This window comes from Perissodus microlepis, chromosome 15, assembly GCF_051167445.1.
Source record: "Perissodus microlepis isolate ML-2025 ecotype Zambia chromosome 15, ASM5116744v1, whole genome shotgun sequence".
NCBI lineage: Eukaryota > Metazoa > Chordata > Actinopteri > Cichliformes > Cichlidae > Perissodus > Perissodus microlepis.
Genome location: NC_140475.1, coordinates 28,163,302 through 28,179,503, shown reverse-complemented (window position 1 = coordinate 28,179,503; position 16,202 = coordinate 28,163,302). Strand labels below are relative to the sequence as shown.

Below are 16,202 nucleotides of genomic sequence, written 5' to 3'. Positions count from 1 at the left end.
TGAGTTCAGCCTATTTAATATTTTTAATTAAACACAATATTACATTTTACAGTGTAGGTACTCAAGTTTTTCACCTTAAAGGATCACATGTGAAGGCTATAGAATCATTAGCTCACGCTGGGTGCCGAACTAGCCTATTCTATTAACAATGGGTATTTCAGGGCACTGGTTTAGCTCAGTGGGATGACCAGGCGACCATATGCCGCATTGGTTTATGGTCGGCTGGCCTGGGTTTGAATCGACTCGTGGCCTTTTGCTGCATGTCTTCCCCCTGGTTTCCTGTCAGTCTCTACTGTCCCTATCAAATAAAGCTGAAAAGGCCAAGTTAAAAAAACAAAAACAAAGGGTGTTAAATCTACTGGGTAAATGAAGTTCTGATTATGGTATGGTATGTCACCTCTCTGTGACATTACTAAGGGCTCTCTGTGGAAAGCCTTCCTGTCACAGGTGACAAAGAAAGCCAAAAACATGATAGATCTGGGCAGTGTTGGCACTTTAAGTATGGTCAGGAAGCTGTGTGTAAACTTTAGGAACCCCTACATGAATCCAGCACAGGATACCTGTAAGTACCCTCGCTGGAGGAAATGAATGAAAATGTATTACAACTGTATATAGAAACAGAAATGAATCTTCTCTTAGAATATGATTTTAGCATAGTAGCCAATGGGCAGTTAACGTGCTGTGATATTAGGTCATTAGTGGCACTGAGAGCTGAGTTAATCATATCTGTATTTGGTAAACTTGTTCGCTATCAGCCGTGTTAACTGCATTTGGCTTATTTACAGTGACACTTCTGATATTAAATTTTATTTGTTGAGTCACATGTGTTATGTTTTCTCTTGTTGACAGATAATAGCATGTCAGCAAATAAGATGATTTGTGTTCACCTAGCCAGATTGTCTTTTAATTATAATCTGTTCTCATAGTCATTATCTTAGGAACTGGAGAAATGGGGAGGTGTAAACAGCTCTGGCAGTCTTTTTATATTATGATGTTATGACTGAGTTTCTTTGTAGTCTATTACCAAATACTTACAAAGTAAGTAGCTGGTGAACAGTTGTTGGTGGATGAGCAAAACATAGCAAAAACTGAATAAGTAACGGCCAAGTATGGTTCTGTAAAAATATGAAATAATTTCTTTTTTTTGTTCCAATTTTTATCAAAGTGCGCCAAAATCTGTCATGGCTTATTTATTTTCACCCACCTGCTGTTTCACATCTGTTCCCTTCATTACATTTGACCTTCATGAATTGAAACATTGTTCCTGGATTTTATTATTTCCATAAAACGAGCTGTTTCCCCTGTTGGGTCACAATGGCTTTTGTTTAGCTAAATGTCCTGCCCTCATAAACATTCCCTTCTGGCATAGCAGCACTTGTGGGCACACAGACGCCAGATCATATAACTGAAGGATGTTATTTTGTTTTCGTTAGCCTTCCTTCATGTTTAGATAAGTGTGCAATCATTCATGCAGTAATAATGATCTACTCCAAGAACATTCCACAGTAATAAAGTGGCTGAAGGGTAGAAATATAATATTATGGGCTTTTATAATCTCTGACTGCCTTATCAATGAGACGGGCTTGTGTGTTTTCTGGCCCACGTCGGCCAGTCTTGGCAATCGCTGTGCAAACAGGAACATACTTTAGTTGTATTTGTACAGGGTGTTGGTAGCTGATGGTTGCTAGGGGCAAAATGAGTGCTGGTGTCCTGCTGTCCTCGAAAGGGGCGGCTTTTCTTTCATGATTAAGACTCATCTAAAGAAATAAAACCTGGTAAAGCACAGAGCATACATGCACAGGGACAGCTGTTGTTGTGGTAAGGAAATATTCTTCTGATGTGATGCATCATTAGTTATAGGTGCAGCTGCATCCCACTCTCTAGTCACTAGTATTTATACTGTAAGAACACCAAATGGCTGCTGCTCTGCTGCTGTCTGGCTCAGCCTGTAGCCGCCACTTTTGTTCTTTGTGGAGGGAGAAGGCCCGGCCCATCACCCCCCGTAGACAGAGTTGCAGTGTTTGTCTCTAACCAGTGGCAGGCACGAAGCAGCCTGAAGTGGATCTATTGCCTGCCAGCCACACAAGAAAAGTTGTTATTCAGTCCTCACGAGCAGCAAGATCCAGGGCACAACTGCTTTTCTTGTGGCCTTTTGTTGCTCGCTAAACCTTCCGTCAGTGTTATGCACTTTGAGACGCTAATGTGAAGTCTGAGATGTAGCCAAAACAGACCATCGAGGTCAGGTGAAATCTATCAGATTAATTCTAGTTTAGTCTTTCGAAAGAATGTGTCAGTCAGTATTAGTCATAATAATGTTTAGCAGTAGGAATTCAAACATTCCAGCTCCCTACAAAGTACTGATACCAGTCACCAGTCACCCGTAACAAGCACTTCTTGGTGCTGTGTAGCTGCACAGTACCAGTTCCACATTCAAACCAGAAACCTTCTTACTGTGAGGCAGCAGTACCACTCATGCCACCATCATGCAACCGCATTTTTAGGTAAAATGTGAAACTAAAAGTTGATTTCTTGGAACAGAGCTATGAGTGGTTTACAGAAATGTGATCCCGGATACTGAATAACAGCTGCACTAGAAACAAAGCAATGGTTTCATTCTAACCCACTGCTGACAATGGTAGATGTCCTGTCTTAGATGTCAGATGCAGAATAGATGGAAATTCAAAATGTCATATGATGCTCAATGACGTGCACCCAGTTGGTTCTCGGGTGAGCTTGTTCGAAGTGGACTAAATCTGGTTTAGCTTCAAATATTTAGAAACCACTGAGTGGTTTTTTTTTTTTTCTTTGACCTATTTCACTTTGAAGGCCAAACAGTCAGATCTTTGGTTCTGTGTATTTATCCCTCTTTTTCCTATTTACTTTACACATAATGATCAGTTTATGTAGTGAAATGTGGGCAAAAGTTTGTAGTTCAGCTTTTATTCAGATACTCAGTGAGTTTAAGATCAGCAGGTTTTTGCAGAAAGCTGTTCAATGTGGTGACGATTTAGGGCAAGCCCACCATCCCAGCACGTGTGGCCTAAATGGCCTGGTCACAAGATTTTCTGCAATTTAAAGTTTTTTTCCCAGAGGACCTCTGGATTTCTCCCAGGATTATAGACGTGCGTGATTATGACCTGTGTTAGTGTTTTCCCAGGACTCTGTGTTATTTTGTCAGCAGGTTGCAAAGTGAAGCTCCCTGTGAAAAAATCTTTATTTACAGGAGAGATAACCATATTTTGTACATACACCAGTGCATCTCGTGCTGTTTTGTTCCTGTCATGTGAAGCCAAGTAGAGAAATGGTTGTTACTTCATGTTGCCTTTGATAGTGGGTCAATGAAGGGTGGCCATGGTGTTTGGACTGGTCAATTTTACACCGTCAACCACTTCCTTTACTCAGATATTGGCAGTATATTCTTACCTACAGCAGATGAGCAGAACAATGTTTTGTGACCTGTGACACTCAAGAACCAGTTTCCCTTTGTGAATTGTGAAGTTAGACTACCAGGAGATTCAAACCAGGAACCTTCTTGAGGTGACAGTGTCAATCAACATGAATCCATAAATCTTCTTTTACCAACCAGGTTTATTGTGGGGCAAACATGTGACAAAGTTTTTGTGTGTACATCCCTGGTTACTCACGAGAACATGTTTGTATCCCTGGGGCTTTACAAACACACTGGGGACATTTTCTTCCTTGCCAAACATTTATAAAAGTATAGCTTGTGCTGTTTGCTAATCTGCATTGTTTACATGTATGTTTACTTGCTAGCGGTGTTTTTCTGGTTCTTTGAGCACTCAAAACGCTTTAAATAACAAGTCTTATTTATACACACATTCACACAGACTTACACGATGAATGAATTGGGAGCAATCAGAGTTTAGCATCTTGGCCAAGGATGCTTGGCCTGCAGATTTTAGCAGCCAGGGATTAATACAGCACACGTCCATTTGATGCTGTGTTTGTTTACAATGTGTCTAAAGTGTAAGCTAAGCCTGAACCTCGCTTAAGTGCTGACATGTTGACTGTAAATAGGATGTGTATTTTGTGACTTATTATAGCAAATGTGGCTTCTGTCATGTTTTTTTTTTTTGTAGAGGAAACTTTTGGGGGGTATTTTTTGTGTTTGTACAACTTTTGCTAAAGAATTGTTTAAATTAACTAGTTAACAAGTTACCATGAAGCCATTGCTTCATGCTCCAACCTCTCCACGTCTGGGCTGGAGTCTGTCCCAGCTGTCAGTAAACATATCAAAATCATCAGGAGTTAACCTATGGGAGTGGGTTATTAAATAATACACGGGTTAGCCCATAGTCTCTAATCTGTGTCAGCTATGGACTTTGTGTTTAACCGTGGTCCCGCATAGAGTCAGTGATCACAAAGTCGCACTGGGTCTGCCTCGTTCAGCATGCGGCCTAAGTGGTGGTTTAAAGTGGTGCTGTAGTGCATGGGGGGATTCAAGCCCTAAGCCCAAGCTTACTATCACAATGCCCCATTATAGCCTGTGGATTAAGGCTGTTATTAAACACAAACCTCATTTCCCCATATGAGGCAAAACCAAATAGCCTGGATACAATTCCAGTATTGTACCCCTCTCTGCCGTTTTCTGAGATAGAGCTATTCTTGCCTACCTTGAGGGTATAGTGAGAAATATTCTAATTGATCTGATGTGTATTTACTGGGTAGAATCTTATTATCTATTTTCGATCATGTGAATACTTCTGTGGTTGATGCTTTTAGTCAGTTAGCTGTGTGTACTGTAATCCATGATTTGCTTCATGGCATACGTGAATCTAAACCTTACTTATTTCAGTTTGTTGAGTTAAAGAAGACACTTGAAGCCGTCAATTTGGATAAAATATTTTTTTCACCTTATATAGACCAGAAAATAAATTCATTAACAAAAAGGAACCCCCCAAAAAGCCGTTGGGCTCTATATGACTTCTCTCACTTTGTGTGTGTGTATTAATATCTTTGTGGGTACCAGAAATTGGAAGTTTACTATACTAGACCAACAGCCCTTATGGGGACCAAAATCCCAGTTCCCAGTTTGAAGGCATTTTTGATACTCAAAATGCGGTTTTAGTTACAGTTAGGGTTACAATTAGGTTAGGGATAGGTTTAGGCAAGGCAAGGCAAGTTTATTTATATAGCACAATTCAAAAACAAGGTGATTCAAAGTGCTTCACAGAGACATTAAAAACAAAAACAAATAAAAAGCATGATTTAAAATTGATTAAAAAAAACAGTAGATAAAATCAGAACAGTAGATAAAATCAGTAGTTAAAATGTAAGTTTTGAAATGTAACCTTAAAAGTGTGGATTTGGTGTTTTATTCAAATGCAGCTGAGAATAGGTGAGTCTTTAACCTGGATTTAAATAAACTGAGTGTTTCAGCTGATCTGGGGCTTTCTGGGAGTTTGTTCCAGATATATGGAGCATAAAAGCTGAATGCAGCTTCTCCGTGTCTGGCTCTGACTCTGGGAACTGATAAAAAACCGGATCCAGATGACCTGAGGGATCTGGAAGGTTCATACTGGGTCAGGAGGTCACTGATGTATTTTGGTCCTAAACCATTCAGAGCTTTATAGACCAGCATCAGAACTTTAAAGTCTATCCTCTGACGGACAGGCAGCCAGTGTAAAGACCTCAGAGCTGGACTGATGTGGTCCACTTTTTTGGTCTTAGTGAGGACTTGAGCAGCAGAGTTCTGAATGAGCTGTAGTTGTCTGACTGATTTTTTAGGTAGACCTGTAAAGATGCTGTTACAATAATCAAGCCTACTAAAGATGAATGCATGGACTAGTTTTTCCAGGTCCTGTTGAGACATCAGATCTTTTATCCTTGATATATTCTTAAGGTGATAGTAAGCTGATTTTGTTATTGTCTTAATGTGTTTTTCTAAGTTTAGGTCTGCATCCATCACTACACCCAAATTTCTCGCCTGGTTGGTGGTTTTTAGGTGTATAGATTGAAGTTCTCTGGTGACCTGTAATCATTTTTCTTTGGCACCAAAAACTGTTACTTCAGTTTTGTTTTTGTTTAGCTGGAGAAAACTGTGGCACAACCAGTCATTAATTTCCTCAATGCATTTACCAAGAGCCTGTACAGGGCCTCGATCTCCTGGTGACATTGTGATATATATTTGTGTGTCATCTGCATAGCTGTGGTAGTTTATTTTGTTGTTCTTTATAATCTGTGCCAGTGGGAGCATGTAAATGTTAAACAGAAGGGCTCCCAAGATGGAACCTTGGGGAACTCCACATGTGATACTTGTCTGCTCAGATGTGAAGTTACCTATTGATACAAAGTATTTCCTGTTTTCTAAGTGTGTTTTGAACCAGTTTAGTACAGTTCCTGAAAGACCTGCCCAGTTCTCCAGTCGTTTGAGTAATATGTTGTGGTCAACTGTAGCAAATGCTGCACTGAGATCCAGTAAAACTATGACTGACATTTTTCCACTGTCTGTATTCAGACATATGTCATTAAACACTTTGGTCAGAGCGGTTTCAGTGCTGTGGTTCTGTCTAAAACCTGACTGGAAGGCATCATAGCAGTTATTCTGTTTTAAGAAGTAATTGAGCTGTTGAGAAACTGCTTTTTCAATGATCTTACTTAAAAATGGGAGATTTGAGATCGGCCTGTAGTTGTTCATTTGTGTCTTGTCAAGATTGTCCTTTTTCAATATAGGTTTAATTACAGCAGTTTTTAGTGGTTCTGGAAACACACCTGACATTAAAGAAAAGTTGACGATCAGTAACAGGTCTGACTCCAAAGTCTTTGAGACCTTTTTGAAAAAACTTGTTGGCAGGACATCTAAACAGCAAGAGGAGGAGTTCAGTTAACCTAAGATGTCCTCCAGGTCTTTGCTGTTAATAGGGTGAAACTGTTTGATGGTGTTTAAACAGTTTTTCGGTGGACACAGTACATATCCTGAATCTGCTGTTGATGTACCAATTGCTTGTCTAATCTTTTGGATTTTTTCTGTGAAGAATTTGGCAAAGTTATTGCAGGCCATGGTTGAATGAAGTTCAGCTGCCACTGACACAGGAGGGTTTGTTAGCCTGTCAACTGTAGAAAATAAGACCCGAGCATTATGACTGTTTTTGGTGTTGATGTCAGAGAAATAGGACCTCCTTGCACTCCTCAGTTGTAAATTATAGTTGTGAAGTTTCTCTTTATAGATGTCATAATGAACCTGGAGGTTTGTTTTTCTCCATCTGCGCTCGGCTTTCCTACACTCTCCTTTTTCATTTTTCACCAGTGTGGAGTTTCTCCATGGAGACTTTTTCCTTCCAGAGATAACCTTCACTTTAATGGGAGCAATTGTGTCCATAACATTTAACATTTTAGCATTGAAGCTATTGACGAGCTCATTGACTGAACCTCTGGACAGGTCAGGTGTTAATGGGTTTAGGTGTGGAATGATGTGGAAATGTTTAGGGTTAGGCATTCATTTTTGATGGTTAGGGTTAGGGTAATCAGCTAGGGAAAGCATGATGTAAATGAGATGTCCCCACAAGGATATAAATACATGTGAAGTGATGTGAAGACGTCCAGTACAAACTAGAGACGAATGAAAGATTAGTTTTGTATCTGTTTACATTCGAGAAATCTGTATCAAGTGGTGTGTGTGTGTGTGTGTGTGTGTGTGTGTGTGTGTGTGTGTGGGAGTGGAACTTCCTAAAATGTTTGTAATTCTCTGAAGCAGAAAATGGGACAAAGTGTGACTGCAAGTGTCAAAACAAACATTTTTAAAATTCTACAAGCTGTAGGTGCAGATATGTGAAAAAGACTCGTTAAACACCACTGTGCAGTCTGCAGTGAACTAAAGGAATGTTTTAAAGAAGAGTGGGGTTAAATTCCTCCATGTTGTAAAGGATGGTTCTGCTGTTCAATCATGTGCAAGTAGTCCTGTGACAACATTCTTTTTCACATGACCATATAAATATTAATATATATATTTATATAGCAATTTTTTAAATGAAGATGCTTTATATGATGACTTCAGAAGGTAATAGTAGTGCAGTACTATTCAGAAAGCAGTGTAACTGTGGATTTGTGTTAGTGGTTTCTCTGTGAAATTAGAGCTTTTCCCTGTGAGTGTATGACCCAGTTTGAAAGCCGTGAGGTATTTTAGCCTCAGCCTTAGTTACTCTTGGAGTGTGAATTAGAGGGCTGAAGCTGTACCTCCTTTTAGGTGTTTGATTTAAAAAAACAAACAAAAAACTGCTTATGGCGGCAATGTGTTCTCATAGTGTTTAGTCTTACTCCCCAGTACATTTCCTTGATATTTACCTTTTGGTTTCAGGTCAGCCACTGTGTGCATCTGAATACTTTATTCTCTGTTTGTGATGGAGGTGAATGACAAAAGCAGTTATGTTAGCATGCACTAATGAGTAATTCACCCTGTAGGTGAGAGTCATGTTTGAATTCAGTCTATTCGCTGACTGAAACACCCCGTGGGCCTGTCTAAAGGGCACGATTGATTATGGATTGTCCATGATGGGTCAGCAAATAGGATAGTCCAAATGGGAGTTGGTGAAATCAATGAGCTGCTTAAAGTAGCAGCGCTTGAATGATGTGGAAATGTGCACTGCGTTAGCCAGCTGTTCACACTAATCACACTTTGGTCCCTGAAACTTCTAGCCAATGCAAATATCACTAAATATAATTTTATTTGTATATATCAGGTCAAGCGAATGTGATTTGAGTTAATATGATGAGTTAATATGTAAATTGATCCATCATTTTTCCTAACCACTTACCCAACTAAAGTGGGACCACAAAGGGAGGGTTCCAATACTGATCCGACATCTTTGAGCAAGAGACTGATAATCAGTCCTTAAAATTTAAGTCAACATCAAGCTTAAACCGTGTTTTGCTGATTTGTCATCTGTATTATACTGGAACTAAAAAAAGTGGGATTGATGCTTCCCTAGACCTAATTTTGGTTTTTATTTAAGTCTGAAGCCTCAGATGGATTTTGAAGAGCGGTGAAGAAAAGAAAAAATTTCGAAAACCTTTCAACACTTTAATGGTCTAAACACAAACTGTCACAAAGAGAGCTGGAGGTGTATTTATTTCTTTTTTCTTATCTTTGGTGTCCTGTAAATTTTGGTTACTCGTTCATGTAGTTTGAATGAGTTGTTTTTGAAAACACTCCAACCCACAACACAAGCACAGTCACATTCAGTGCTTAGAGTTGTCCTCTTTGCCTCTTTGCTCATGAGCTGTATTTGAGACATTTAAGGGATATCTATAAATTGTAGCTATAAAACCATACCTTACATTCTCCACAAAATGCACTAGCATGAAGCTGAAGTAGCTTACAGGTATCTCACTGAATCTATGGGAACCTATTTATCCCTTCAAATCTTCCACAAAGGGATGCATTACAATGCATGTTTAACTTTTCTACAGTGCCATTTGACGAATACAATCAGAAAGCTAATCAAAGCTAATCATCTTATCATAAGTGAATTACTCACCGCCTACATGATAGTCATCTATCATCCAAAGGTATCATGTCATACTGTACGCATGACTGTTGATTCACTGTCCACTCTTTGCAGAGTTGTAGGCACGAGTTTGTCATAGTGACAGATGATTGTTCTTTATGGATGCTTTGCATAAAGAAATCATGCTAATCACGAATGCAGACGTTGCGGCCAGACTAAGGTATAATCTCTAGAGCATTGACAAAATAAATGAGACATTTATCAACTGTTGGGTGTCTCATTTCAGATATTCATCTCATTCAACCATAGCACTGTAAGGGCTTTTGCATAAAAGGCTCCAAATGGTTTATATGTAATTACCCATCATTCCTTGTCTTTTTGGGGGGCAATTCAAGATTATTTAAGGTGTGTGAGGACAGGCGACACTTTGTTCTTGTCTACCATTTTACTTTTATTCCTCCGGCTCCTTTTTGCTGTTTTCTTGAAGATGCAAAAGTTAACATTTTTTCTTATTTCTTATTTCTTGATTTCGTGCTTTTCGCCAGTTGTTACATCGTTATCAGATGAGCATATGTGATGCACAAACCTGACATCAAACATTAATCAGACCTTTCCACTGTGTGTTCCAGCTGTTACGAGAACTGAAACACCCAAATGTGATCGCCCTCCAGAAAGTGTTCCTGTCCCACAGCGACAGAAAGGTCTGGCTCCTCTTTGACTACGCCGAACACGACTTGTGGGTGAGTCTCTCTGCGCCATTACTGCAAGCAAACTGTTCATATGATTAATGAATGACAGAAAACCTCGTGCTACAGAAACGGTTACCTAATGATGTTTACATTAAGATTCAGCACTGTGCCTAAACCGTTAATATTGTGTATAAACAGCAGCCGCAGTGTCTCTGGATTGTTACAAATGTTTTATTTGTTCACTCATATTTTTGTTGCTCTGGGGAAAGTATGAAAAGGAGACAACTGGAGGTGGTTTTGTAGATATTGTGTTTATTCCATCTGATGAGGCATGCATAAGTGAGGCAAACCCTTTCTTTGCTTCACAGCACATCATCAAGTTCCACCGCGCCTCCAAGGCCAATAAGAAGCCTATGCAGCTGCCCCGAGGGATGGTGAAGTCTCTCTTGTATCAGATCCTGGATGGGATCCATTACCTCCATGCCAACTGGGTGCTCCACAGGGATCTGGTGAGTGGCTATATTAGCTTCAGTGCTCTCATTTCCCTTTACAGACACTTACCCACTCGATACATATGTTTCCAAAGGCATTGTGATTAACCAAGGTTATTAAAATTGAGAAACTGAAAGGAAACGCTAGGTATGAAGTTAAATATAATAACATACTTCCTTCTGTTATCTGAAACAACAAAGATCCCCACCACCACCACCACGTATTTTTATAAATACAAAAACAAACTCAAACTGCTCAAACTACTAAAGCTAAGCAGTTTGAAAAGCTAAAAATCCACTGATACTGGAAGTAAAACCTTCCTGTAACAGGTGTTAGATAACAATTAGGAAATGAAAATAAAATAGTGTGACTATCTTACTGTTAGGAATGAAAATTTAGGGAGAAAATATCTGAACCTCTTATCTGAAGGCTGTCCACTCTACTCTACTACTATATCTACTGCTCACAGAACTCGTTCACACGGAACGATTCCACCGAGCAGAGCTGTGTTATTTCACTGCCTTTCGTTGTTATGTCTTCGTGTGATGTGTTATGATGATTTTATTTGTTGGAAGAAGCACAATGACCTGAACTCTGAGTGCTTTCTGACTCCCGTCTACCCTTTAACCTGGTTCCAACACACACGTGGTTCCTGTGAGACTCTGTTCTCCTCGCTTTTCCCACAGGGCTTTGGTTGAAGGGAGGTCGCTGTGTATATTACCTGATTTCTGACAGTCTGTTTGGAGATACAATTTTGTTATGCTAGTACCACCGAAAATAACCAGTCAACGTGTCTCCAGGCACCTTCTGAGAAAACAGATCTGTCACATGTTAAAGAAAGAAAAAGCAGAATTGGAACAATTCCCAACATCTGACTCAGCACTGCAAACTCCCACAGCCCATCTGTAAGTGCATCTCCCCTGCCTCTCTCTGCCTCCCTGCATCTGTCACGCACCACTGAGGACCATGTGCACTTTTGCTTGTGGATGAAAAAGTATAATTAACCAAACAGCAGATTATGTGGTGAAACTTTGATTTGATTACTGCCATTGCTGCTTTGACGTCAGATGGGCTGCACTGAGTCCTTTTTCCAGATAATGCTCTGGTAAGACTGGCTCACTGAGATTACACTGTTTAAGCGAAAGTTAGCTAAGCTTTTGGCTTTAGATAAATCAGATTCAGAAGTCAAAGGGCAGAGCTGCCAAACAGTTCAAGCTTCTGTCTATGGGTTCCGTTTTCTTTATGTCCGGTTGTCAACTCTTACGTAATCCCAAACGATCCTTTGTAGTCATGTGGTGTCTTGACAGCACATTATGCAAACCTGAATGGATCAAGTAGGTATTTCAGTCTGTTGGTGATCCACAAGGTATCTATAAAAGTTTCTCTCTTGAAGGTAAATACTTAAAAAGCCACCAGTATTGATTTATCAGTTAAAGGTAAACTAAAGGTAAAGTTAGTTAGTTTGTGCAAGTTAGGATTTCGGCTAACCTCAAATGACAGGTGAGACAGCTTTGAGTGATTTAGATGGTAAGTTAAGTGAACACTGACTCAGAAATGACTCTCCCACTGCTGCTCTGTCTGGTTTAGTCAGGCCGTCAGACTTATCGCACTTATGAAAGTTTGTGTTTTATTTTATTAAATCTGTCTTGGATATCAGGATTTCACTGATATCCACTGTAACTGACAGTTTGGATACTGTAAATGCGTCAGTGACGAGACCATAAATGTTTGTGTTCTCAGCCAGTCATGTTATGGCTCCTCACATGTGTTTGTACTGTAGACAGGCCACTGACGTACTCATGTGCACCTATGATGAGAAGGTCCCAGCATGTAAGCTGAAACTGTCCACTGCAGCAACTGTTTGTTGTCCTCATTCATGCTTTTTTCTCCTTTGATGTTTCTTTTTGTTCGGGCCAACCTTTTTACCAGTCAGCATTAAATCTATGAATAGTGTCTTTGCTGAGGGTTATAGCTATCCATAGCCTCTGCTCTAGTTGACTTCATCATCTGTTTGCTTAGTCCGGCATTAATCCTGCACACCCTCACTTCACTCAACAGAAACATGCCATATTTGGTGTTATGTTGTATACAGTGGCCTTTGCCTCAGTTGTCAGATAAATCACACCTTAAAAACAAGACCCTGGGGTAAAAAAAAAGAAAGAAAAGAAAACAACAACAAACAACTCCAACAAAATTCAGGATTCTTTGTGTGAATCCTATGAAACAGACCATTTAGATAAAATACAAAACACGGTAGTATTAAATTCCTCCTTACAAGGAGTAGGGATGGGAATTGATAGGAATTTAGCAATTCCGATTCCATTGTCAATATCACTTATCAATTCTCATTGGCTCCACTTTGCGAGTTGCCACCATCTCTAAGCAGCATATCAGTGACGTTACACTCATGCAAATCATTACATGCTTCGTGGTGAAATGTTTGTGGATGTTGGAGGTATTTCTCTTCCCTCTCTTTAACAATATAAACCTACAGGCTACAGCCCCACACACCAACACCTCATCTACCTATATAAGTAGACTCATGATCTTTTTTCTTTGAATTTAGGTATGAAAACAAAGCTGACAGCACAGAGCGAAGATGAAAACCAGCACTCTAAAGCGATCACCACAGTGATTCTATTTTAGAAACATGAACAGGTAGAAATGGAGGCTACAGGCTTCAGTTTGTTACCCTTTGAAGTTCAGCAGTGGCTGATTTCGCCACAAATGACGGCTCACTTTATCGCAGTGCTGGGCTGGGGTCAGCATTTACTCAGCTTTAACACCACTCTGGGCTCTTGGCTAGCTTAGTGTTAGCATGCTGTCTGTGCAGGTGCAAGGTGTTAGCAGTTGTTTCTGTCCTGGAGCAGTCTCCACTTTACCATCGCGCTCTCATTCTATAGTGTAATAAAAATAAAAGTAATGTAAACTGTGCCACTTTTTTCCTGCTAGAGACACAGCTGATTGTAGTGAGAGTCTAAGAACCGATAACCTTATAATTCCTTTTACTGAGCTGATAATTATTATTCTGTTACTGATAAATTAAAACACTGCAGTGAAAAAGTAGCTGGAAGTGCACAGGAAGAATCGACACTGCTGAACAGGACAATCACAATAGCTGCGGGCTGCGTCGACCTAATGTTGTGCTACAACCTGATGAGGGTGCACATCAGCTTACGTTGTAGATTACGGCGTAGACTTACTGCTGAAGCATAAATCAGGTGTTAGACCAGCAAACCACAATTGTTTTCGTTATTTGTTCCCTTGATTAGGCCTGCAGCAAGAAATAAAACAAGGTGAAACAACCAGTTAGAGCTGCCGAGTATACGCTGTGCTGTAGTGTGTGTGAACTAGCAACCCTCCATCAAATCATGCACTCACAGTGTGCCAGCATGGCTTTAGTAACATTAATGTTGACTCTGTGAGCCTGAAACATGTCTTCAGTAAAAGAAAGGCTCTTAAAATAACGTCTCAGGATGTTTCGTACAGACTTTTATTTTGTAGCACTTTGTAAATTTGTGGAAACCTTAAGCACCAAAGTTCATAATATACACAATATGAATTCTCTTACAGTAGCTGTGTGGATGTTTTGGCTCTCTTAAGGTCACACCAGTCTTATCTACACACCAACATTTCCGGCCCCTCGATTATTTTCGCTGCAGCCGTTATTTTGCTGTCTCTCTGCCAGGGCTTCCTGCCATTGTTGCCACATAACCTCACTCGTAAATTTCATTCTTGTCTCTTGTCATCGGTGAGATTAGCGTCTTTTGTGCAGGTGCCTGGCTCTGTGTCAGGTCTCTGCGTGGGCATGAGAAATAACAACTGAAATTAGAGAGACTGCTCATAGCAAACATGATGCTACGTTATGGAAAAATCTACCCAAGGCCTCTTACTGCTGTCTAAGTAGATGTGAAAGTCTTCCCATGAGCTGTATTGTGAATACATGCGAGGGGAGGAGCAGACATGTATTGTGCCACACAGGGAACGGTTTTCCTGCCCACTATATCTTTAACAGCTGCAGTAGTTCTGCTGTTGCATAAGCATGTCTTTGTGCTTGAGTGTAGCATGCTCTGACTCTCTGGAAAGCATCCATGTGCTGTGCATTGCACTGTCACAAAGCCCATCCCCCAGTTACTCTTGCAGTTACTCCTCTGTCGTTCCCCCCCCCCCAATCAGAGGTGCTTGCCGTCTTATGTAAGATGATGTCAAGCCCAACGCTCTGCACAGATAGCTGATTCAAGAACCTGACTCTGCAGGCCAAAGCAAAAGGCATGCATCTCCATGGACTGTACCAATAATCACTTAAGAGAGGGGTGGTGTGTGTTAGGGTATTACTGAAGGTCATCTGTTATAGTAACCAGCAGTGCTATACTACATGCATATTACTGGGTGGGTTGCTGTAAGAAACTCATCATGCAAGGCGTGGAATTCTACACAACCACATTTTTTTTTCAGTGTCTAAAGTGGGAAAGTGAGAACCGTGTGTGCTTGCACTGAGAAGTTTGCTTTAGTTTTCATTCAGTTTTGCATAGATGAGTTGAATTCTAATCTGGTGTCTCATTCAGATTATAATTGTTAATATTAACCTATTTACTTCTATTATTACCAAGAGGTATTTAATCCACTGACACGAGTAAAACAATGTAATCTGTACACAGCATCTGTGTTTTGCACTAAAACTAATTTATTTCTGCAGTTTATGTGTCATATATAAACTCTTTAATAATGGAAAGATATTGTTGTTTTACCTTTTTAAGATTTTAAGAAGTGTCCAAAAGCAAGAGAGTTTGAGTAGAGCCAGATCTGAATTTTCAAAATATCTGGGCTGCTAGTAGCTCTGCTGTATTGAAATATGATTGGAAATGATCCAAACATAAGATCATTTCTGATCATATTTCTTTAAAACAGGAGCTTCATGACTGTCTGATTGGTGATTCCTATTGGTAAGACTTATTTGTTGAATGCACACTGATTGAACAAATATCTGCTGTAGGTCAGATGCACTTTCAGCTTAAGAACTCTACACCAATTATTTCCTTTTCTGTGTTCTGGTCTCTGTGGTTTCCAGTAGTTCTTAGTTGTTCTTACCCCCTTTTTCTAATCTTGTACATCCTCAACTCCTGTCCTCACATCTTAGTCCCATCTCAGTGGAGGAGGAAAGGATAAGACATAAGGGGAAAGGAATTGTGGCAACAGGGATTTAACAAAAACTTAAGGCAATGTTGGTTAAATATGACATTTGGTACAGCCGGACCATGAAGTGTTCTGTTGTAGCCCAGTTTCAGCTGTGTTTTCTTATTTCGGTTTTAACATTACTCCTGGAATTTTTTTTATACTGAAGGCCTCTTTTAATCAAAATCCCAGAAACATCCTCGTCGGATCATCTGGTTTCCCTTCACGTTGCGTTGTTACTGGACTGGAGTTAATCACCATTTTAATAAAGCTCACTTTCAAGTGTCAAGTTCTTTTTTTTAAATTGGATGACCTGAATGTTTTCCTGGACAGGCATGCATTTCCTCTTATCTCAGTGGTCTAGATGTAAATGATAACATGAGTC

At 39.9% G+C, this 16,202-nt stretch overlaps 1 protein-coding gene across 1 annotated transcript in view; it reads left to right on the top strand.

Moving 5' to 3' along the window:
- The window catches only part of cdk19 (cyclin dependent kinase 19), a 69,398-nt gene that overhangs the window by 30,251 nt on the left and 22,945 nt on the right, over positions 1-16,202 (top strand). Inside the window, exons 3-4 of the mRNA XM_084952125.1 lie at positions 10,094-10,204; positions 10,522-10,662. Coding sequence (XP_084808251.1) covers positions 10,094-10,204; positions 10,522-10,662 — 252 coding nt within the window. The remainder of the gene's footprint in view (positions 1-10,093; positions 10,205-10,521; positions 10,663-16,202) is intronic.